Source organism: Pinus tabuliformis, chromosome 9, assembly GCF_031772625.1.
Source record: "Pinus tabuliformis cultivar Carrire ecotype Pingquan chromosome 9, CPIR1, whole genome shotgun sequence".
Classification (NCBI taxonomy): domain Eukaryota; kingdom Viridiplantae; phylum Streptophyta; class Pinopsida; order Pinales; family Pinaceae; genus Pinus; species Pinus tabuliformis.
This window is the reverse complement of record NC_142307.1, coordinates 1,274,076,713-1,274,101,640: the sequence shown is the minus strand read 5'-3', so window position 1 is coordinate 1,274,101,640 and position 24,928 is coordinate 1,274,076,713. Positions and strand designations below refer to the sequence as shown.

The following is a 24,928-nucleotide window of genomic DNA, read 5'->3' as shown; positions in this document are numbered from 1 at the left end:
ACTACCAGTGGACATGGAGGTGCATGGTGGAGTACCGTAGTGTGTTGGATTGCATTGTGGAGTAGGAGTGTCTTACATCACATTGAGTACATGCGAGAAGTGACTGGTGCCTTGACATAGACAGGGCAAGGGACAGTATAGGGTGGGATGTGTAGGAGCCTCTAGCGTTGAGCAGTGGACTACCGGTGGACATGGAGGTGCATGGTGGAGTACTGTAGTGTGTTGGCTTACATTGTGGAGTAGGAGTGTCTTATATCACATTGAGCACATGCGGTGAGTGACTGGTGCCTTGACACAGACAGGGCACGAGATAGTACAAGGTAGTATAGCAGTAGCTGGGGATGGTTTATCAGCAGATCCGAGATAGAGAGAGGGTCACCCATAGGGTTATTCTTCAGTACCCCAGCAGATTCTTGATCCTACCCTTGGGGACCTCCCCACCCATGACTCTCCAGTTGAGACGTTTGGTGGAGGCATGGGCTGACGAATGCAGGCTTAAGGACAACTTGGTTTATTGTCGAGGTAGCATAGGTTCCACTCATGGGATCACACAAGGGGAGTCAATTGCGAGGGAACTGCATGATGCACTTCGGGTGAGACAGCCTAAGGTGTCATAGGAGCCTGAGCGACAGAGAATGGTAGACTTCGTCTATAGGAGGGCACCCATACTCTGAGCAGTATCCAGATGTATCGTTAGGAGTTAGGATAGCAAACTACATTGCATGGTTTGGCAGGAGTAGGGAAGGTTGGCTTGCACGGGACAGACTCTTGATACCTGGAGTCTACCCGTGGGATATACACAAGGATCAGAGATGAGGGCTAGATGGGTTCTAGCAAGTAGCAGCGCTATGCAGCGACATTCTGCAAGGAGTGGAGTTATGAGATCCCAGTATGGTTGGGGGATCCAGGGATCCAGTTGGCGGGTGGATCACTCCCCTTGGTGATGAGCAGGGTCATGGCAAAGGGTGATCCAGTTCACCTTGGGCTTGACACATGGGGGAACACTGATACCTCCACTGCATGGCAAGGCAGACTTATAGTGTTATTGCTCAAGGTCGAGATTGACAGTAGAGGTGTAGATATTGGCATCATGGAGATGCAACCCAGACAGGATGAGCTTGGCTCTCACAGATTTTTCGCCACTAGGCCTCAGGAGAGGAGGATGCAGTCCACGCATATTGGGCAATATGAGCATGTTGCATCGCCGGTTATGACTAGAGAGTCATAGTGTCAACATGGCAGTTTCCTTTTGCAAACACGGGATCTCAATTCAACCAGATTCAGGGATGTGCTAGTTTCTACAAGGGAAGATCGTACAGGTCTTCCATTGGGTTTTGCACGAAGAGTAGTTTGCCCCCTAGAGATTCGTTGATGACTTGGGGCACTGTGCTAGTATGGCAGGATGATTAGCACATATGGGTTTTGGCGATCATTGGCACTACTCAATGGCAAGTACCAGGAATTGGGGGCGATGGGCCTCCAATATGGTTGTGGGATCCAGTGATCCATTGAGTTAAAGGACTTGTTGACCACTGCATGTCAACTTCCCATAACAGTACACCCCCTTTCTTCGCAAAAGGGATAGTGCTTGATTAACGTGTCCGTGCCATTCGACAGTCATCGTCCACTTGATCATATTATGTTGTAAACCCAATCTGCATGTGTAAATTGTAAATAATCGTAGCAAATCTGAGTCATGTATGTAAATTGCTTAGGTGGACCTAATTTTCTAGTGATAATCTACGTTCCGGAAGGTTTTTTGTCTCACCGATCTATGATCAGCAGAGTTTTCCTTCAGCCTAACCAATGTTGCACGAAGCGCGCCAATGGTTGAAGTGAGCTGTGCAGGAAACCCTTATTGAGAAAATCAGTGGGCGTTTGGGGAAGTTCTCGGCTGAACCAGCCAACTCCCACAAAGCATTTTCTTGTAAAGCCCAGCCAGTTTCGATTCTGGGTCTGACATTTAAAGTTTGTTTTTTGAATTGCATGAGAGATTTCTGAAGTATCTCATAGTAAATCTGATATTCTGAAAATATTATTGAAGGTTATTGACAAATCTGGCTGTTGTAGAGTCACAAAGTTGTAAATATTGTAGCTGGTTTGTAGGGTTTTAGTTTATATATATATATATATATATATATTCTCTGGTTGTTTATCTTTTCATTACAGGTTGCAGGGTTTTCTGACGATTTTCGAGGGTTTGATCAGCTCCTTGCTATTTCTCAGGGTTTCTTTGTGTTACATAGGCATTTTGAATTCTTTTTTGAGGTCGATCTATGCAGTTACATCGCTCAACGTTTCCCCCTTCATCTGCATGTTTGTTGCGTGTAATTCTACTACATATGCACAGCCCTTTAAGCCAGCATCTTCATTCCACAGCTTATACTGCTGCTCCATCCGTAGCCATTGTTGCCAAACCACGCAGCCCATCCCACGCTGCTACCACAAACTTTTTCTGTTTCATTTCTTCATTGCTCTCAACCTGTATGGCAAGCAAAATAATAAAAACTCTATCCTTCACATTGGCCACGCAGCTTCTTCTCTGCGTGTTAACTCCTATGCGGCCTCCCTCCGCCGTCCATTGCTTAGTCTCATCACGCAGGAGATCCTGCCGTCCAGCATTGCAGCTGCTAGTTCTGCTCCTGCATTTTCTTTTGAACGCCCGCCAAACCTGCAAACGAATCTTGTTCATTCATAAAAAATCGTGGCCCTTTTCCTGCGTCTTCCCCTACCTGCGCGTAGCCTCCAACACGCTGTCCGATCCGCGTATCTCCTTAATACGCAGAACGCAATCTTCACACTGATTTCCCTCTATCCGTCAAGTTGCCACTGTAAGTCGTTCATGCTCCTTGTGCCAATCCATCCAGCATTTTTTTTCTCTGTGTGCTGCTCAGTGCTGAGCCATATGCCAAAACTGCATCGCCATCCACTGACCTGTACATCCAACAGCCAAAACTAAAGGGAAAGTTTGATATGCGTAAGTCTTTTGCGTAAGCAGAATTCGATTTTTAGTTTCACGTAAATACGATTTTATGTTTTATTTTAACTTTTGGTTTCATATAATGAAGAAATAAAAAGCAGCGTCCAATTTTTTCTTTCCCTTTAGATTGTTTATTTTGTTATATTTAGATTCTAATCACAATTTAGCTTAGGGTTGGTGTTTTTTTAGATTTTAGAATTTAATTTTATTTTAGTTCAAAGATTTTCAATTTTATTTTAGTTACGTTTTGATAAGAGAATTTAAAATTTAAAATTTAGATTTAGATTATATTTTGATAATTTCAAGCTTTGTTTACTTTACTTTAGTTTAGATTAAAACTTTAATTTTGTTTTATTTCAACCTTCTAAACAAACAAAGAAAAAAAAATTGAATGTCATTTTTTTTTTTTTAGGGTTTAGAGGTTAAGTTTTGGTTTACTTTATTAAAAAAAAAAAATGTTTCCTCTAATTTAGTTTAGATTTTAGTATTGTTTAAATTTTAGATTTAAAGTTTCATTTATTTAGTCTTTAGTTAACTTAGTCTTATTTTATTTGAAAATATAAAAATATTTTTGGAAATATTTTGCTAGATTCAGTCTTGGCTTAGGGATTTGTCATGTTTGCGATATATCGTTTCTGCTGATGCTAAAATTTTGATTATCATTTATGTGGTTAAACATGCTTAAATGTTCAGTTGAAGATTAGCTACATGAGTGTGATCTCTGGGTAACATTTAAAATCGCGTGGTTATTGTATTTAATCTTTCAAAATTTTAATTGCTGGAATATTGTTAAGCCATTGAGCGTTCATCGATTATCTCACATTTGGTGAAAGTTAATCTTTGATGGTAAACGATTGTTAATGAGTTCATATTTCTGCAACATTTGATAAATAATTGTTTAATTATTTATTTCATAAGGCACTGGTCTATTAACTTAATAAAATCAATTAAGTGCTTGTTTCCCCTCGTGTCTCCCAAACCAACTGGTCCCCAGTTGGTCATCCATTATCCCATAGGGTCTACCCCCCTTAGCCGCAGGAGACGGGCTTAAACGGAGAGATCGGGCATCGGGGTGACAGCCCCCGGTCTGAGCATTGTCGTGACAATCTGTGCGACAACAGGACTACCTTGTTTTGGGAGGATCATGGGGATGACAGAGACGAGATTGCATCCTCCTCCAAATGACAGGTCAAAGACCATCAGGATGATCACTACAGGGTGAGGAAGGCCATTCTCGCTAGTATTTCGGCAGGAGTCTGGGTGTGCATCAGTAGATGTTAAGCTTCCCGGGGTGCCCTGGCAGGATAGACCTACGCGCAGTGGATTTTTCCCTTATTGGGTGTGTAGCGGAGGTTTACGAAGTGGATGACTTTGCAAGAGCACGAGCAGGTCGCAGTTATGACCAGGCTAGGGCAACATCCACTTGATGGACTCACTTTGAGATTAGTTTGGGACCCGGGAGCTATAGAGCTAAGCAGCTGGGTTACAGATTGGGGAGAGTGGGTTCCCACAAGGGGAGGTCACCCAGATCTGCCATTGGGACTCCTTTATGACAGATCAGCACAGGGGTCGGGAGTGGCTCAGTGGCATAATTGGGACCCCGATATTTCTCGCAGTGGTAATTGGGTTAGCATGGAGAGAGCGCTTGTTCGGCAGTTGCTTGAGGACAAGCAACGTTTTGGCAAGGAGGATTGTGATATTCCCGCTTAGCAATATTGCTAAGGGAAATATCAATCTTGCCCAATTTTGTCTTATTTCATGTTTGCACTTAGGAGATGTGGGTTTAGAGGTCCCACATGAATTTTGGGATTAAGTGGGGACCCAAACATTAGGAAGGAAGGGAAATATTGCGGCTCTAGTGGAGCGTGGGGGCCACCCCATGGAGAATTACAACCCACATGTGGAGTACACTCTCATTGGAGCGAAGTTGGTGGGGGAAAGTCGAGTTGGGCCCACATGGGCATCTTGGAGGCTCTTTGATAAATAGAGCAAGAGGCACACATTTTGGCTATTCATTCATCTATTTAGAAACTTGTCTTTGACATAGCACGCTTGAGTGGAAGCCAAGTCTGCAAGTGTTGTTTAGCACACGAGTGTCTCCAAGTGAGATCTCAACCCTTACTTCAGTGGAATTTGAGTGTCATCCCAAGGAGGGAGTTCCATCCCTTTCCAATTGTTCCAGCAATGGGAGTGCGAGTTTGTGTGGAGGAGACACTAGCAGTGGCGTAGGGACTGTGCAGTGCTTGGAGGAGACACACTTGGGAGTTGAGAAGTGAAGGGAGTTTGGGCCTAAAACTTGAGGTGGAGTCCAGGGAAGTGTTGTGGGGGATTTTCCAGCATTTTGGCAGAGCAACAAACGCAGCATCTGCTACAGGCTACATCTTTTGCTTGTGGAGGAGGGCCAAGCATTTGGGGTCAATTTTGGAGCGTCAAAACTAGGACAAACCCTTTCTTGGTTCTGGGTTTTTTACAAGGACCTCAGAAATAATTTGGCAGAATTCTCTGGGCAATTTTGAGGGGTCAAACAAGGATCCCAATCTAGGCAACAGCTAGAGGAGCTAGGGGAAATTTAGGCAGAAATTCTGAGTTTGACATTTGGCCAATTCCTTCGTGGGTTTTTGTGGGCTATTGGTGGAGTGGCCGGGGTTAATTTCCCGGAATTTTCTGAGCACCGGAGGAAGCCCTAGCAGCAGATCTTCACACCCAGCAGCGTATTTCAGGGCAGTTCAACACAGATGCAGGAGATAGAGCAACAACATATTCGAGGGGGACTTCTTATTATTCATTTGTGCTTAGCTAGCTTGCCTTGAGCAAGCCCACGTGCACTCTTTCCAGCACCTCACTGTACCCTCTTCATATTATAATAAAATGGCTCAGCAGCGCAATTTTTGGCTTTAAAATGGTGTTCTAATGCTCGAGTATTTTTCTGTGTCTTTGGCTATGTTTGCTTCGTTTATCATTGTGTATTTCCATTCGGAATATTATAATAATTAGATCCACGACACTGTCTATAAGACTAGAGAAATATTTAAGTGCATCGGAAACTAAACTCTGGGAACGGTTGAATTTTGTTTCCAATTGTCTATAGCAATTTGGGTTTTTACTTTGTCACTTTCAAACATCTCGGGAAGATATTAAGGTGTTCATTTGTGTCTTGACTGCCAAGACATCAACTTGTTGAACTTGAATCTGATTAAAGTTGGTAGAAATCTTCCTAGGAAGGCCTTGGCTATTCATTGCCATTTAATGCCTCTTCTTTAAAGAGGTTGACATCTAAACTCTAATCTTGCAGCTCCTTAACCTGTGACATTAATTGATTTATTCAGATATCTTTTTTTTGCAATTGCGCTGGTATAAACCTATTGTACCTGTTGGATTTGGATTTCCAATTTCAACTCTTCTTCAAGCTTTTTAAAGCAGTCATGATGTGAGTACAAAATTCTTTGTTGGTACTTATCTCAATGTGAGACTGTTGATGTTAAAATTCATTTTCAAGATCATTGATCTTATCCTGTTGTTGTTTGATTGTTTGTTTCATAATGCTTATTGACCACTTGTTGGCATGAGAATATGCCCCAATGGAATGAGCCACTTCATCTGCAAACTCGTCCTAAGTGAGATTGGAGGCATCCCAAAACATCATTTGTCTTGTGGAAGATTGTTTCTTCTGTTCCACACTCTTCCTCTTAGGTCTCCATCTAATAATTTCTAAGAGGAACTCCTCTTACTCAATAGGCTCAATAGTGTCTACAGAATAACATTGGGGGAATTAATCGCTAGATAGGGAAAAAAAAAAGTTATAATAATAATACATGTGGTAATAATCCCTTACAATCCCTTAGTGTACCTCAGGTTGATCAGTTTGAGTATTTTTATAGACAAGTGTATGAAAAACCTATGTATTAGCTCCATCAGTTTGAGATTTATCTATTTGAAGTTGTTGTTTCTCAATCTGCAACTATTCAATCTCAATTTGTACATGTTCAAGTTGTATCTTTTTAGTATGAGCCATTTTAGTTTGAGGCTCTTCTATAGACAAGTGTATGAAAAACCTATGTATTAGCTCCATCAGTTTGAGATTTATCTATTTGAAGTTGTTGTTTCTCAATCTGCAACTATTCAATCTCAATTTGTACATGTTCAAGTTGTATCTTTTTAGTATGAGCCGTTTTAGTTTGAGGCTCTTCTACCTAAGGCTGCTTAATTTGCACATTATTTGTTTGAAAAATCTCTAACTATAATTTCTCTACCCAAGCTTGTTTTAAAAATGTACAGATTGAACTTGACCTTGTTTGTTATTCTTGAACTTGCTTTGTTTGAACCTGAACCATAAAATGAGATCCCAAAGATAATTTTCTGTCTTTGAAGGGAAAAGAATTTTTGCATGGGAATACCTTATGGGATTTCCTAAAAATCCTTTGCAAAACTTATTCATAAGTCCTGACACTTTTAAATATTGGTCAAATGGCAAGTCTTCATGATTCTTCATGATTACATATTTTAAAACCACTCTATGTTTTGCAGTTCCTCTACACTATATTGAGGGGATCATGCCTTTTAAATGATATATCATACAAGTTTATTAAATCTAAAGCTGCTACCTCTAGGTTGGCATGCCTGAAATTTTCCAAAGTACAAATTCCCTATTTTATTGGGAATGAATGCCAAATTTTCTTAAAACATGATGTTAGAAAATCGGAAAGGCAGAAAGATTTTCTTATCTTGATAATTACTTGTGATTTCTTTGCAATCTTATTAACTTCTTTTATGTCTTCTTTTTTTTCTTCTTATCATCAAGCAAATACCAAAACATAAATGCATGAAGATCAAAACAACAAGGAGACATGATGTAGGCTCTCAACCAAGGTAAAACCCCTCTTCTAGGGAAAACCCAAAAATTCTCCTCTCCTTGTAGAACCAAATCAAATGAGACAACCAAGACCCTTTGACCAAGACAAAGACCTCCAATCCAAGTCAGCCTCCCAAGATAGTCCTTCCAAGATGACAAATATCAACTTCTAGTCAACAAGAGTCAACCTTCTTTAATACTGCATCAATCACAAATTTCGGTCTCTTGCATCAAGATTTCGACCTCTACTACAGACCTGCAATTTCGGCCCCTTCCTGCAACCCAAAATCTCACACATGTGAACTAGAAACAAGAGAAAATGAGCTCCTTTCCTTCTCTAGGGTTCCTCCTTCCTTCGCTAAGGTTTCTTCTCCTTCTTCAAGCCTTTGTCACCTCCTTTTCTTGCCTTCGTACTCCTTTTCAATTGTAAATCGAACTCTTCTTGGATGGATGCTTAAATAGGTCAAATGCATTGCTAATATATAGTCTTTCTAAGTGGTCGAATTCCCTTTATGAGGCCAACTTGAATAGAGGGCAGGCCGACTTGGTGGAGGAGCCATAATTGACCAAATTACATAAAATAAATTTTCTTTCTTTGACATAATAAGCCCAAGAATGGTCTAATACATAATGACAAGGACAATGACTCATGACACAAACCCTAGAAGCACTCAATAGGTGCCTAGACCTAGAAACAATATAAATAAAGGATGAAACCTGTGCTTATAAATAATTTTTCTTTGACAATAATTCTTCTTTTTCTTTTCTTTTGACAAATACATCACAATTATGAACATTGATACTAGTTACGTTTTCAAAACTCCCTCTTAACTAGGGAGGTATTCATAATTGTTCAACCAGTACAAGGTTGACCTCAATTTGAAATGTTCCAAGAAGAGTACAACAACATATGCAATGCTAGATACCATCAAGGCCAAACAAACTTCCAAGGTATCACATCAAAGATCAAGTGTCAAGACACTATTTCAAGGATCCAATTGTCATCACCAAGACACCAATTCATGGATCCAAGTGTCATTTCCAAGACACTAATTCAAGGACATGACACACTAATAGGGACTAAGGTCTCATCAAGGAAACTTGCCACTATAGGTACCATTAGGCTACAACCCTAGTATCAATCCAACAAGATATATATATCATCTAGGCCTCCATGCCAACACACCAACCCTTACAAGGATCTAGGTATCATCAAGGTCAACCACTAAAATGGAGCTCCATAAGACCAAGATACTCCCCACACCAAAATCTAAACATCATCAAGGCCAAAATATAACTAAGATCTCAATACCAACCAGGCCAAGATGTCCTCCTAAGTACCATCATACAGGCACGCAAGCTAAGGTAGTCATCTCTCTCTCAACCAAATCAATCCAAGCATGCTTATCAAATATTCAAAACTTCTCAAGGAGAGATCAACACACCAGCTACTTGTTCATCCAGTAGAACATATTGTAGCCTCACTACCCCAACCAATATCAAACTTCCAATATATTGGTTCTTATTATTAATATGCTAGCACAATCTTCAGGGTCCTCAACCATTCTGATGCTACTTAGTTCATCATAATATCCAAACAAATCTTGATAACAACTTCCTTTTCTAATCTTCTCAAGCAGCACAAAACTCAGCCTCAGCGCAACCAAGTCTTGTTTACGATCTCATCAAACAGGAATAACCATCAACAGTGCTTTAGTCGTTCTCCAATTCTTTTCCTTATTTTCCAAGATCATGTTCTCTCTCTTAACTATGGAGGATTACACTTTTGTTCATCCAAGCTCCCTCTCTACTTAGGGAGATCAACACCTTTATTCTTCTAGCTACGCAGGATCTTTCTTTTGCATCATCATATCATTAGAGAACTTCGACCTTCCAAAACTTCATTCCTTTATATGGCAACAAGGTCATCATCAATCATAAATGTAAACTTCAAAGTCATCAGGGTTCTTGTAGCTCCCTCTTTCCATCATGCACATCATCATCATAAGGTCATCATCAAGTATGAGGTGGGCATACCTGTTCACAACTTCTTGCAAACTATGCGGCTACAAATCGCAACAAGTACAACCAGGCACACAAATATATATGTACAAGAGCACAAAATTAACTTTATCAATAGCATGTTATCACAATAAGAGCATCTAGGGTTATCAAAACTTCAAACAAGAAAATAAACCTTAGATATTCAAAAACTAAACCTTGTTAGGGTTTCAATTGTACAGAAGCATTTACGCCTGATTTTACCATTTTATGCCCTAGGGGCAACCTTTGCTAGGGTTGTCACAAACCTTAGATATTAATATCAAAACTTGGATATCCAACAATTAAATCATGTTAGGGTTTCAACCATAGCGGAAGCATCTAGTGTTTCTCTTTTAAATCCTAGAATCTTATTTCAACTTATACTAGGGTTTTCATCATAAACCCTAGATAATATCATCAAACCCTAAAAAGCAAGGGTTTTATCATATGCCCCAGATACCAGCAACAGACCCTAAAAATAAAAAGGCTAGGATTTCACCAACGTGAACAAATAGCAAAATATAGTTATTCCTAGGGTTGATTTAATCCAAACACCCTAACAAAGGAATATTTACAATTCTATAACAAAACTCTAGAGATGAGAGAGTGATTTTAAAGACAAAATGATTGTACCCTTATGTATGATGGAGACCTGCTACAAATCTGAAAACATACCTTGAATTGCTTCTGCTACAAACCTTGAAGGGCTCCTTCTCACCAAGAAATTATTCTTCACCAAAACATCAACATCCTCACAACCCATATCCATATGAGTCTTCTTTTATCAAAGTACCCAAGGATCCAACTTGATTACCAAGTTACTATTCTCTATTCATCATGCTCTTCATGACATAAGAACAACATATCTTTCTTATTTTGCTTCCATCATTAAATACCTGCAACAATCACTGACAAGTACCAACAAGAAAAATGTACAAGTACAAGAGTATAATTATGATTAGTGATTCCAAGGAATCTTTAGAGAATTCCTAGCGTTTCTAGATCCAAACCCTAAGTCTCATGATGTTATCAACTCTAGGGCTTGAATCTCAAATCCAATTCTACCTTCACTATGGTTTTCCTTTTCACCTTAGACTATCTACAAACCCTAGAGACCAAGAAATAGGGTTTCTATGAGGAAATAGAATATGGTTAGAGTTTTTATTTAGGGTTTCCAAATACCAACTAGGGTTTACAAAAACTTAGATGCCAACAACATCCAACAATATTAAGATTACAAATCGTAAAAGAAATCCCAAAATCCTACTCCAATTTAGGTTAGATCTTATTAAAAAAAACAACATACCTCAAGAACTACATACCTTAGTCCTCCAAGATTACAAGATGTATTTTGTAAGGGTTTCTTCAAGATGCCATGATCTTCTTGCTTCTTTCAAGAGTGAAAGATCCAAATACGTCAAGACCAAGGACTGCCTTCAAAGGTATTGCAACTTCATGATCTGACTCAAACTTCTGATGATTATACCATAGGTCTCAAGATAATATTTCAACCAACCATACTCCTTTTGCATTCTAGAATATGAGTGCTAATATATATGTGTCCTACCCTTTGGTTAGGGCTTCTCAATATCACTGTGTAGGATTATAGAGCAATCTTATAAAGTCTTCAAGTCATCCTAGTTCCCTTACTAGGCTTTCTCTTCTAATTAATATATATATATATATATATATATATATATATATGTATGTATGTATGTATGTTTATGCTGTAGTTTCTTCACAAAAGAAATCCCAAAATCCTATTCCAATTTAGGTTAGATCTTATTAAAAAAACAACTTACCTCAAGAACTACATACCTTAGTCCTCCAAGATTACAAGATGTTTTTTGTAAAGGTTTCTTCAAGATATCGTGATCTTCTTGCTTCTTTCAAGAGTGAAAGCTCCAAAGATGTCCAAGCCAAGGACTACCTTCAAAGGTATAGCAACTTCATGATCAGACTCAAACTTCTAATGATTATACCATAGGTCTCAAGATAATATTTCAACCAACCATACTCCTTTTGCATTCTAGAATATGAGTGCTAATATATGTGTCCTACCCTTTGGTTACGGCTTCCCAATATCACTGTGTAGGATTATAGAGCAATCTTATAAAGTCTTCAAGTCATCCTAGTTCCCTTACTAGGCTTATATATATATATATATATATATATATATATATATATATATATGTTTATGCTCTATTTTCTTCACAAAGGATTCATAAGATGCCTTTACGACTTCTATTATTCACTTAAAAACTTCGGACCTTTGAAAAGTTACTATGCCTGCAATTTTCGGGTGTCTCTACAACTTCGAGTGACTCTACCTACATTCACTTCTAACTTCGGACCTTTGTAAAGTTACTATGCCTGCAATTTTCGGGTGTCTCTACAACTTCGGGTGACTCTACCTGTAGTTAGGAGACAATGATATGAAAAATTAAAGAGGAAACTTCTTTTGTTCTACTTCGGATCCTCAAATCATTATCTAGGTGCTTGGAAAGTGTTGCTTCTATTACTCCTTCAACATGATAATGTGGATGCTCCTCAAAAATTCCTTCTTTTTTGCAAATGGCATTCTTCAAAAGATGATGATAATTATAGATATTCAAGCTACCTTTTTCCTCTCATATTTCACCTTAGCTTAGACTACCTGTAGTTAGGAGACAATGATATGAAAAATTAAAGAGGAAACTTCTTTTGTTCTACTTTGGATCCTCAAATCATTATCTAGGTGCTTGGAAAGTGTTGCTTCTATTACTCCTTCAACATGATAATGTGGATGCTCCTCAAAAATTCCTTCTTTTTTGCAAATGGAATTCTTCAAAAGATGATGATAATTATAGATATTCAAGCTACCTTTTTCCTCTCATATTTCACCTTAGCTTAGATACCATGCTAGAAAATCAGAAAGGAAGAAAGATTTTCTTATCTCGATAATTACTTGTGATTTATTTGCAATCTTAATAACTTCTTTTATGTCTTCTTATTTTTATTCTTATCATCAAGCAACTACCAAAACATAAATTCATGAAGATCAAAACAACAAGGAGATAGGATATAGGCTCTCAGCCAGGGAAAAACCCCTCTTCTAGGGGAAAACCCAAAAATTCTCCTCTTCCTTTAGAACCAAATCAAATGAGACAACCAAGACCCTTTGACCAAGAGAAAGACCTCTTGGTTGTCTCATTTGATTTGGTCCTTAAAGAAGAGAAGAATTTCTAGGTTTTACCCTAGAAGAGGGGTTTTGCCCTAGTTGAGTGCCTACATCTTAAGTTATTTGTTGTGTTTGCGATCTTCATTGTTTGGCATTTGTCTTGATGATAAGGATATAATAATTGCAAAAATGAATTAATACAAATCATCACAAGAAAGTGTCAAAGAAAGAGAAATCAAATTAACAAAACCCTAATTATGCTACCCTAAGGATTTCTCAACAGTGGTGATACTTGGATGGCACATGTCTTCCAGATAAGGATAAATAATCACCAAAAGGGTGGAATTTGAGTGATGTGCCACTGACACATCAACATAGCCATATGTGAGATGACATGTCAGCATTAGGTCTAAAGCGGCATGTTGAGGTACCATATCGCCATATCGGGGTTTTGTTAAGTCTAACATTTTAAAGGATGTCGCCAATACCCAATATGCAGTACCCCTGATATTGGGTTATTGGATATCGAAAGTTAACATAGATGTGAAATGGATCTCTGATACCCGATATCAGGTGGTGAAAAATCCTCCATCAAGTGTCATTAAGTGTCGTTAATAACATCCAATACAAAACTAAATAATTTGATGAAAAAAATGAATATCGATATCAAGTTTGTAGTTCGAACTTCGAATATTAAATAAAAACTCAAGGTCCATTATACAATATCAGATCCAACTAGCAAGTGTTAATTTCTCAATTATAACCACATATTGATATATCAACACAATTTTAAAAATCATGAAAAACGTATCTGATATCATGATGAAATTCGAATTTGGGCGAAATTTGGATCGGTTTGAGAGTGAGAGTAAAACTGACAGGGCAGAGCGGAATAGCAAAGACGAACAACAAGGGTTTCAATGAGTTGCAGACAGTGTTCCTCATGGAGGGTCGCAGAGGAGGGAGTGCCACTCCCTCCTACAAGAAGGCCGTTGCTAGTAGAGGTAAGAAACCTCTAGAAAATGCTAGACAGTAGAAGCCAAAACTAAGGAAAACAATGGCACAAAGGACAAGGAGGTAGAAGACAAAAAACAAGGAGCTAAAGACAAAAAACAAAAGGGACCCTGCAAACCCAAAGCTGAGATCACACCCAAAGTTATTTTAAACGATCCTGCTCTGCAAGCGCACAGGGATCACATGCGGACATATGCTATTATCTGTAAGTTCATGGGACTATGACCCACTGAAAAAGCATTACAAACATGGATCAAATATCACTGGAAACCTAAAGGGAGCATTGACCTTCATCTTGGGTCAAAGGGATTCTTCACTGTAGTGTTCACGAACATTGAAGACAAGGACAGAGTATTTGAAGGAGGACCCTACTTCTATGCAGCAGTTGGACTCTACATGAGGCCATGGATGATGAATTTTGTCCCAGAACGTGAGACTTTTACTTCGGTACCAATCTGGGTAAGACTCTATTCTTTACCTCTTGATTACTGGCAAAATGAATCGTTAACAGCCATAGGCAATAAATTAGGTCGTTTTGTCAAAGCTTCTGAAGCCACAAGAAGATGGAAATACACTTCCTTTGCTAGGAAGTGTGTTTCTAGGATCTATCAGGAGCTCTACCAGATGAAGTGATCTTGGAAGTTTTTGATGAAGAATGGGTGCAAACAGTAGACTATGAGCATATTCCATTCAGATGTCGTAGATGTCATGAACATGGGCATCTATTTAGAGACTGTCCACTCGGTAGAGTGGTAAATAACAGCAAGGCTAACACAACGAAGGAAACGGATAGCTTCCAGAAAGTGGTAAATCGAGGAAAAGGCATCAAAAGAGGACCAAAGCAACATCAAGATGAAGGGCGAAAGGTCAGTCAAAATAAGTTCCAATTTCTTGAGGAAGACCAAGAGATTACAAAAGAAGATCAAATAATGGAAGGAAATCCTGGGGAAAAGAAAAAAGAAGAAGAACGTGAACAAACACAGGAAACTGAGTATCAGAAAGAAACCATGATGAGTGAAACAGAACTTGAGATGGATCAGGAAATGACCCAGAGTGAAATGGACCTGGAGGACCATGAGCTACATGAGATTCTTGATAAAGAAAACCTAGATCTGGAAGGGTTCTTGATTCAGGGAACTATGGGAGGAGTAGATTCGATACCTTAAGAAGAGCTCAATAGAATACAGCAGTTGTTTTTATGGAAAACGCAGGCTAATGCATTGGAGAAAGGAAAAAATATAGACAAGCAGGATAACAGAGGGGTGAAGACGATGAAAACAACTTTGGGACTAGCAATAAGAAACCCAGGTAAGAAAAGAGGCAGGAAAAAGCAGAATGAACTCTTGATAAAGTGTGGCAAGCTAATGATAGATTCAGGTAAGATGAAAGATCTATCCAGCTACTCCTTTACAAATCTTTAATTATGAAGTTTACATCTTGGAATATCAGAGGTCTAGGGAGTAAGAGAAAGCAGAGAATGCTTAGTAATAGGATGAAGCAAGAAATGTCGTATATAATCATTATCTAAGAAATGAAATGTTCCATTCAAAAATTAAGACAAATCCATAGCAAATGGCTCAGTAGATTTGAGTTTCTAGAAGTTAAAGCAGAGAATACAGCGGGGGGAATTCTCACTCTTTGGAACCCTCAAAATATTAGCATAATAGATGCTGAGGCAACCAAGAACTATTTATCAGTAGTTATTCAACCTGTAGGACACAGGTACACCTATCCGGTCACAAATGTATATGGCCCTCAAAGAATAGACGACAAACTCAGGTTTCTAGATTCCCTGGTGGATCTCAGGGACAGACAGGCAGGAATACCTTGGATCATGGGAGGGGACTTCAACATGATCAAATCTCTTTCGGAGAAAAAAGGAGGAATCAGAACTCTAAGTAAAGACTCTTTAGAGTTTCAAACCTTTATAGACAATATGAACCTTGTTGATACTGAAACGAATACTGGCCTCTTTACTTGGAATAATAAAAGAGGAGGAGAGTCTCAGGTAGCCTCAAAGTTAGACAGATTCATTATCTCAGAGGATCTTATGCTAACAAATAAGGAAGTAATAGTGGAAGTTCTCCCCTTTGGAGGCTCAAATCACTGGCCGGTTCAACTGGAGATCAAAGGTATAGGTACTCTCAAAAACAGACCTTTCAGATTTGAAAATATCTAGCTCTCCCACCCAGAGTTCATCAACAATATTAAAAAATGGTGGTCAGAAGATTTACAGATTCAGGGAACAAGAATGTTTGTTCTCCATAAAAGATTAAAACATATCAAACTCAGACTAAAGGAATGGAACAGAAATGATTTTGGCAATATTTGTGGAAAAAAATCTGTTGAAAACAAAATGAAGGTTCTCAACCAAGCTCTGATCAAGGATGGATTTGATAGAGATAAAAGTAACCAAGTGGACAAATATCATCAAGAATGGGATAATCTGTGTAAACAAGAGGAAATTTTTTGGAGACAAAAGTCTCGGGTTCAATGGCTAAAAGAAGGGGAGCGTAACACGAAATTTTTTCACAGATCCACCATGGCGAATAGAACGCACAACAGAATATCTTCAATTAAGAACAAAGATGGGAAATTCTCACCTCCGATGAGAATATTGAAGCTATGTTAGTTCAGCACTTCCAAAGAATTGCGCAGGAAAATAATTCAGACAGAGAACAGTCCATCAGTGATGTAACTAGAAACATACCAAAGCTAATATCCAGAGAGGGCAATTTCAATCTAAATATGCCAGTTTCTGAAGAGGAGGTAGGGGATGTCCTCAAAGAAATGCGGAATGGAAAAGCACCAGGCCTGGATGGTTTCAATGTGGATTTTTTTAAATCATGCTGGAATATTGTTAAACATGATATTTTGAATGTAGTGGAGGATTCCAGGTTGAACAGAACTATTTTGAAAGTGCTCAATACCTCCTTCATCTCCCTTATCCCTAAGTAGAATATTGCTCAAACGCCGGATAAGTTTAGATCCATAGCTCTATGCAATGTGGTTTACAAGATAATATCCAAAGTAGTGGCTAATAGACTTAGACCTCTGCTTCCTACCCTAATTTCAGGAGAACAATCCGGTTATGTGGAAGGCAAACAAATTTTAGACAACATCATTCAAGCCCAAGAGGTGGTTCACTCGTTAAGTAGCAAAAGGCAGGCTGGAATGATTATGCAATTAGATATAGCCAAAGCTTATGATAAGGTAAACTTGACCTATATGAAGAGAGTACTTATTGCTTTTGGTTTTGATCATAATTGTGTCAGGTGGGTTATGGCCTTAGTAACTTCCTCCAGCTTTTCAATTTTGGTGAATGGCTCTCCCTCTGAGATTTTTAGTCCTTCCAGAGGCCTCAGACAAGGGAGATCCACTCTCTCCATTTATTTTCATTCTCATGATGGAAAGACTTGGTAGGTCCATCAAGCATGCTAAAGTAACAGGTAAGATTAATGGCCTTCAACTAACTGAGAATGGTCAGGCTCTAACTCATCAACAATTTGTAGATGATACAATGCTACAGGGAATCCCCACAGTCAAAGAAGCTACAGCATATAAACAAATCCTGAACGTCTTTTCCATGGCCACAGGTATGGAAGTTAATCTCTCCAAATCAAAAATCTTTTTCTTTAATACCAATATTGCGATTCAGAGAAATATTTCTAGAATTCTAGGCTTTCAAAGGGATTCCCTCCCCTAAAAATATTTGGGAATCCCTTTTACTGCTAAACCAATGCATAAAAGCATATGGGAACCATCGATCAATAAGTTGTAGGACAAAGTTAAAAAATGGACCATCAAATCTTTAAACCTAGCCGGTAGGCTGGTTCTCATAAAGGCAGTTCTGCAAGCTATCCCGGTTTTCATGCTATCAGCCCTCCCAGCTCTTAAAGGGGTCTTACAGCAGCTCAGAAACATCCAAAGAGATTTTCTGTGGGGTAAGGAGGAAACAAGGAAAAAGTGGGCCTTAGTTTCTCGGGAAAAAATCTGTAGGCCTAAGAAACGCGGAGGCCTAGGCTTGGATGATCAAGAAATTCTTAGCAATGTTTTAGGGGCCAAACTTTGGTGGCGTTGGGTTCAAAATCCAAAAGCCCAATGGGCAAATATCTAGAAGGAAAAATATGCTAGCTCCTGGCAAACTAGTGATCTCATAAGAATGTCTGGAAATATAAAAGGCTCATACATCTAGAACAAAACCTGGGAGAACAGAAGCCTAGTACAAGAAAATAGTTTCTGGGAAATCAGAGAGGGAAACCTAGCTCTATTCTGGGAGGATAAGTGGCAACAAGAACCAATACTGCTGAAAGAGGACTTTTTAGACCTTAAGCACGAGACAAATATGCAAGGATTAATTAAGGTAAAGGACTTCTGGGAGCATACTCAGCATACAGAAAAGTGGAGAATCTGGAAAAACATCGATTGCAGAGAGGAGAGCCCCTTGAAAAGAAAAGCAGAAATACTAAGGAGAATGTTGGATCATAGGAAGATCTTAGTAACAGAAGGGCAAGGCCAGCTAAGATGGGGCAATAATAATGAGGGTACCTTTAATTTTAAGGAGGCAAAAGGAATTCTTCTTAAGTTGAATTCCCTTATGCCGGATAAGACTTGGCCAAACCTATGGAGGCACCAAGGGTGGATGAAGATCAAGCTCTTTATGTGGTTAGTTCATCACAAAAAAATCTTGACTTGGGATAATATTAGGAGGGGGGGGGTTCTGGGGCCTTCTAGATGCTAGCTTTGTGAAGTTCAAGAGGAGACAATGGAACATTTACTCAATAGCTGCATCTTCACCTCTTGGCTATGGGATACTTTTGCCATCATTTTTCGGCAATCCGACAGAGACAAAGGGAGTATTATTAACACCCTCAATAATTGGAGAAGAAACTTTTCGGATTATGAATGGCTTAACTCAGCCTGGGCCCTAACACCAAGTTTTATCATATGGAATATTTGGAAAGAAAGGAACAAGAGAATATTTAAAGAAGAAAAGAAACCCCCTCATTTCCTTTTTGAGTTGATCTTAAAATAGCTAAAGGAGACAGTAGGAACCACAGTGCGGAATTATCCTAAAAATCCTCCTTCAGAGGCATATTTGAATTCTCAGGCAGTTGGGTATTCAGGTGCTCATTCCTCAATGCCTGGAAAGGCAAGTAATCTCAATAAATACGAAGAAAGATGTCTGGTATCCCCCCCAGAAGGGTATTTATTGATGGAGCTTCTAAAGGCAACCCGGGCACAGCTGGTTATAGTGCAGTGTTAAGGGATGAAAGAGGAGGTATTATCTCCATCTCCCATGGCCATTTAGGAAAGATACCAATAACATAGTGGAACTAATGGCTATGGAGCAATGTTTAGAGTTTCTGAAGCAGGACAACTAATCGAATGTGATTATAGAAGCAGACTCTGAATTAATCATTAACTCAGTGAAAAGAATCAGTTGTGGAACAGGGCCGGAGAAAGTTTCAAAACACTGGAGGCTAATCTAGGTTTTCCAGAGAATTCAGGGTCACCTCCAGGGACTTCGCACAGTTAGTTTTAACCATGTTCGCAGAAAAGCCAATAAACTGGCAAACCTACTGGCCAACCAAGGGGTGACTTGTTCTGATATCAGGGTAACAATGAAGTGGCAAGAGTGGCCTCAGTGCAGAGTCAAAAATCGTCATGAGCAAGCGAAAGAGGACAGGGACTTTGAGGCTAGGTCCTGTTGACTTTGTTTTTGCATGGGTAGCTTTTTTCTGCATGGAACGATTGGTTTTGGGCGGCTCACTTTTTTCGACCCACGCAGCCAAGTAAAGAATTTTCCCAGAGAGCCCAGGGGGAAACAAAGGGGGAGTAGCAATTTGCCAGCAGCATGGTTGAAGGGCGGATGTAGTTTCGTTCATGGGTCCAGGCATAGGCGCGGAGGGAAAGAGAGGATTTATGTGTTGCCGGGATCGTTTGTTGGCCGCAATACCCCCAGTTTTCCGTTGGATGGATCGGGACGATCCTACGGCTGGGATTATCCTACGGCTGGGATTAAAGACAATGGGTTCTTGACGGCTTTCCAGGTTTGGGAGTTTTTCCGACCCGCGCTCTTAGCTTTGGAGGTGCCTTTTTGGTCTAGGGAGTTCGCTGTTAGTGGTTTGACAATTTGGAGGCTTTGTATTCCTATTAAGGGGTAGAAGTGTGGTGTGTAAGGGGCGGGACATAGGCCTTGGGCTGGGCAAATTGTAGTTTTGGGTTTTTCACTAAAATCAGAGTTCCTTGTGAACTGGTGTACATTATGTAATGCATTTTACACTTTAATGAATTAGAAGGTAAGACTCTTGCTTAAGCAAAAAAAAGATATCATGATGAAATTTGGGGTTTTCCCTTATGTGAGCTTTGTTTAGGGGATTTTTATCCAAATTTTCGATTTGAAAGAAATATACACATCAAAAATTCAAAATAAAGGGGTCCTCATTATTTGGTACATATATACAATAATGAGTTGTGGTTACACAACAACACAGCCGTAAATAAATACATAGTAATACAAAGAAAGGATGGAAGAAATAAATAAAAATGTCTATCAATTTGCATTCAGTTTTCTCTATCGTGTTAACTACAATAATGTTCCCTTATTTATGAACTAGTCCAAAAAATCACAAGACTAAAATACCAAGCATGATCTACAGAAGAAATTACAGTCATTAAGATATATCCATAATGAAAGCAAGCTAATGACATTTTAACCTACTAGGTTAGGGCAATAACATAGGTGAATAGTAAAAATGGAAGCATAAGTTTACACAAATATACAACTTACAATACGTGTTACATCAATCTGGCTAAAGATATCAAACAAAGAGATCACTAGGAGAGTTAACAAGATGTTAACCGGATAAAAAATTATATGAAATAGGAATGGTCAAGCCAATCAAGCTAATACAAAAATAATTTCAACATAAAAAATGATTCCACTTTCTAATAGATACAAATTTTTCCATTAATTTAATAACAATCATTAAAGAAAAAAAGTAAAAAAAAAAAAAAGAAATGTGTTATGATTCTCCAACATTCAAATTAAGTCCACAGTTTTGGAGGATCTCCTATTGTAAGCTGTTCTAATGGTATTTTTTCCTTGTAGACATCTATAGATAAAACAAAAAAACATAGTGACCCTGCACAAAAAAAAATCCACTGAAAGTGCCAAGAAGATTGGCAATGATGTTACATTGCCATGCTTTAGATTGTGTAACTTTGTATAGCTGTCAACACAAAAACTGAAATATAGCACACCTCATATATTGTAACATTAATACCTTGCCAAGGTAGCCTTCAACAAAACTGATCTGACGAACACTAGACATTCCAACTCATAGTATTGTTAAGAGAGTATTAATGTATGTGATATCTACCTAGTGAATTTGCTCTGGTTTTCTTCATAATGAACTACTATCAAATATACTTATATTCTCTTCTTTAACCTTTCCATGCTCAAGGATACTTCTGCTACATAAAAATGGAATATGTTAAAAAAAGTTTAAAGAACTAGTAATTACCAAGTAGGTTGAAATATCTTCAACATGCGAAGAAGGTCAAAGAAAAGCTTACTTCGATCTCCATGAAGCCTGTCAATCAAAGTAACATAAAAACAGTATGAGCACCCCCCTAGGCATCAATAATATGACAACATACTAATTGGACTAGCCACATGACAAACAGTGCACCAACATCATTAACAACAAAATTCAACAATAAAAATTGATCATATTTTTCTCAAAGTGAAATAAAGGATCTACAGGTTCTAAAGAGTAGCATCTTACCCTGCTCTCTTCCCCAAACAACTCAAATCTTGACATGGGCAGCCACCTACTATGAGATCAACATTATCTTTGATGTTGCTCCTCTTTATTTTTTTTATATCTCCCAAGTGTTTCACACCTGGGTAACGCATTTTGACAATTTGTATTGCATAAAGATCCTACAAAAAAGAAGAAATCAATTTTGTCCTTCACAAAAATGGCAGCCTTTGCCTAGCTATTCAGGTCATGTACAAGTTCTTCGTATCAAAGAAACATGCCCACTTTAAATCTGGTAATGCAAGGGGGGAAATATTGACCAGTATACCAAAATCTAAACAATTAGGACAAGCAGATTGAGACAATCAAAAGTTGAGTGTATACAAGAGAAACTTGGGAACTATATATAAAGGAAAGGAGAAAGTACCAAAAAAATTATCTTATTGAAATGCTGAAACAAAAACTATCAATAAAGCTAACATCTTCAAATGACTAAGAGCAATCAATGGAATGGAAAGTCCATATGTGAAAAATAACAAAGTCTACAAAAGACATCTTCAATCCAAAATCTGTCGTAGTAGCAGTAAAAAATATCGAAATAAGATATCTGAAGACTGCCAGCATTCCATATAATCAAGGACAATGGTCATCTCCTGACTTACCTCAATTACAAACTCTATTTACACATACTATCAAAATGGAGCTCTACCTTAAAGATACTGAAGCTTTTCCCTGGTAAAACAATGTTTTTTTTTTCAGAGATACACCCTATAAGGTCTATCTTGCTTAAGTTGTCATGTTGTGAAGGCCATATCTATGTCATCAATGTCAACCATGACTTGCACCTAGCCTCATCAACACCCACTTGTGGGGAGAACGTTTGAACCCGAGTCTCCACACTGATACAAGCCTGATCACCACACTGCTTGCAGGCAAGTAACACAATGTTGACCCCAGAAACTTATCATAGTGCTGGCTCATCTAGTGCTAGTCAATTTTGTTTTTTGTGTGATTTTTTATTTGGATCGTGTCGAAATAGGATGGGTTTTCTTGAAGCACTATTTCTTATAGAGATTACAACATAAATTGAAGCAAGCAAATCTGATTTCAAAGAAAATTGAGGTGGATAGAAGCTCATTCCTAGGTAGGGCTTTTTGAGGTCATGGACCATGGTCCTACCAAATGCTGTGTCTCAATATTTGATGCCACATTTTTCCAAGCTAGTGGGTTTGATTTTCTTTTCTAAAGGTCTTCAATAGTTGTGCTTCTTGTGAATTTATCTCTGAACTCTTCTTGCTTTTCTCTTTCCATGGCATCCATTAAATAAAAATGAGTCCCCACGCATTCATATCTAAGAAAGAAAAATAAGAAAATTGCAGCTTTCTTTACCCCTGACTACTAGGAAGTTCAAGACACTAGAGAGAGTAGAGGAGATTTTATGGTCGTAGAAGCTAAGTTGCCATGAGGTATATATCCAACCATTGTTTCACAAAGACACATCCACACAATATGTCCCACAAAGGAAGGGAAGACTGAGCAAACAAGCATACTCACCCAGCTTCTACAAGTTGCCATAAGGTATATATCCAACCATTGTTTCACAAAGACACATCCACACAATATGTCCCACAAAAGAAGGGAAGACTGAGCAAACAAGCATACTCACCCAGATTCTACAAGTTGCCATAAGGTATATATCCAACCATTGTTTCACAGGCACACATCCACACAATATGTTCCACAAAGGAAGGAAACACTGAGCAAACAAGCATACCCACCCAGTGACCAATCAACGATTATGTTGGGAGACACCACTCCCTTTTTGTTTGCCCCATTGGCATAAGGATAATGGTATGTTTGGACTTATATGCCACTGGGGACCAATGTGCGACAATACACAAGAAGAGAAGAGAGATCAACACTTTGTCTCCTCCCCATGAGTTTGTGAATGAAATTGACATGCTTAAGAATGATACCATGATGCTAAATGAGGTTATACAACTCCCAAGCCCCTACACCACCAAAATATGTCACTGCAGATTTTAAAAATTATTGAACTTAAGTCATAAAACTCGATCACATCAAAAATCTTATAATATATAGGTTTCTTTGGACAAGATAAATGAAACATGAGTATTTGAGCATTTTAAAGAAGAGAAGAGATATATATGATGTTTATAGACAAACATGATCTCACTCCTTATAGTTTCAAAGAACTAATTCAAATAGGAAGATTAGCTATGCTATGTCAATCCAAATAAATGAATTAGAACAAAGTGTACTTGGTCATGAAAATGGAAACATGGACATTTCTCTTTCACTTTCACAAGTCTTGAGAGATCTCACTCCTTATAGGTTCAAGGAACTAATTTAAATAGGAAGAGTAGGAATGCCATGTCAATCCAAATAAATCAATTAGAACAAAGTGTACATGGTCATGAAAATGGAAACATGGACATTTCTCTATCACTTTCACAAGTCTTGAGACTATCCTACATATAATGGCATGCTTCTAAAATGTTGGAGGCTTCAAATTTCAAAACTCTTCAACATAATATTTCTGTGAAGATTCCTACATCTAACAATCTCAGGAATCCTACTGCAACCAACTGAATCTACTTCACCTAGATTGTAAATTAAATTATTGAAGCAACCTACACCAATTTAAATATGATTATGAAACATAGAAACGGAGCAAGGAAATACAAACACATAGGACACCGTTATTTTTGGACAAAAGTCCCCGGAAAAATCCAATGCGGGAAAACCGGTGCAGTAGCTCTGAGGGTTTATTATTATTAAGCAGTAGCAAATTCTGAATACATCATTGAATACCTCATAGGGTTATTCAGTTACAAAGAGAAATATTTGCAGAAGCTTTGTGAGTTTACCTCACACAATCACTGAGAGAAAAAGTCCCAGCTATTCCGGCTACTAGATGAGGTGCCCCTGGTAGGATCTGCGTTGCCTCTATGTTGTCCCAGCGTCAACCCTCTTAGGCACAACATCACCCAACTGCGGAATCGATCAATAGCCTAGAGTCACTGCTCTCAGCCTCCCGGTCTCACACCTCGGCTTCCGGCTGTTGAAGCTGACCCTCTGCTCTAACTTTC

The 24,928-nt window shown here is 38.6% G+C and overlaps 1 protein-coding gene across 2 annotated transcripts in view; it reads right to left on the bottom strand.

The window, feature by feature from the left end:
- The window catches only part of LOC149153200 (uncharacterized), a 299,597-nt gene that overhangs the window by 199,849 nt on the left and 74,820 nt on the right, over nt 1-24,928 (bottom strand). For both annotated transcript variants that reach the window (XR_016263081.1, XM_089441328.1), the window contains exons 4-5: nt 21,840-21,997; nt 21,576-21,644 (exon numbers count right to left, since the gene is read on the bottom strand). Coding sequence is in view for 1 of the 2 variants with exons in the window: in XM_089441328.1 (XP_089297454.1) it covers nt 21,576-21,644; nt 21,840-21,970 (200 nt within the window). In the remaining variant the exon portion in view is untranslated. The remainder of the gene's footprint in view (nt 1-21,575; nt 21,645-21,839; nt 21,998-24,928) is intronic.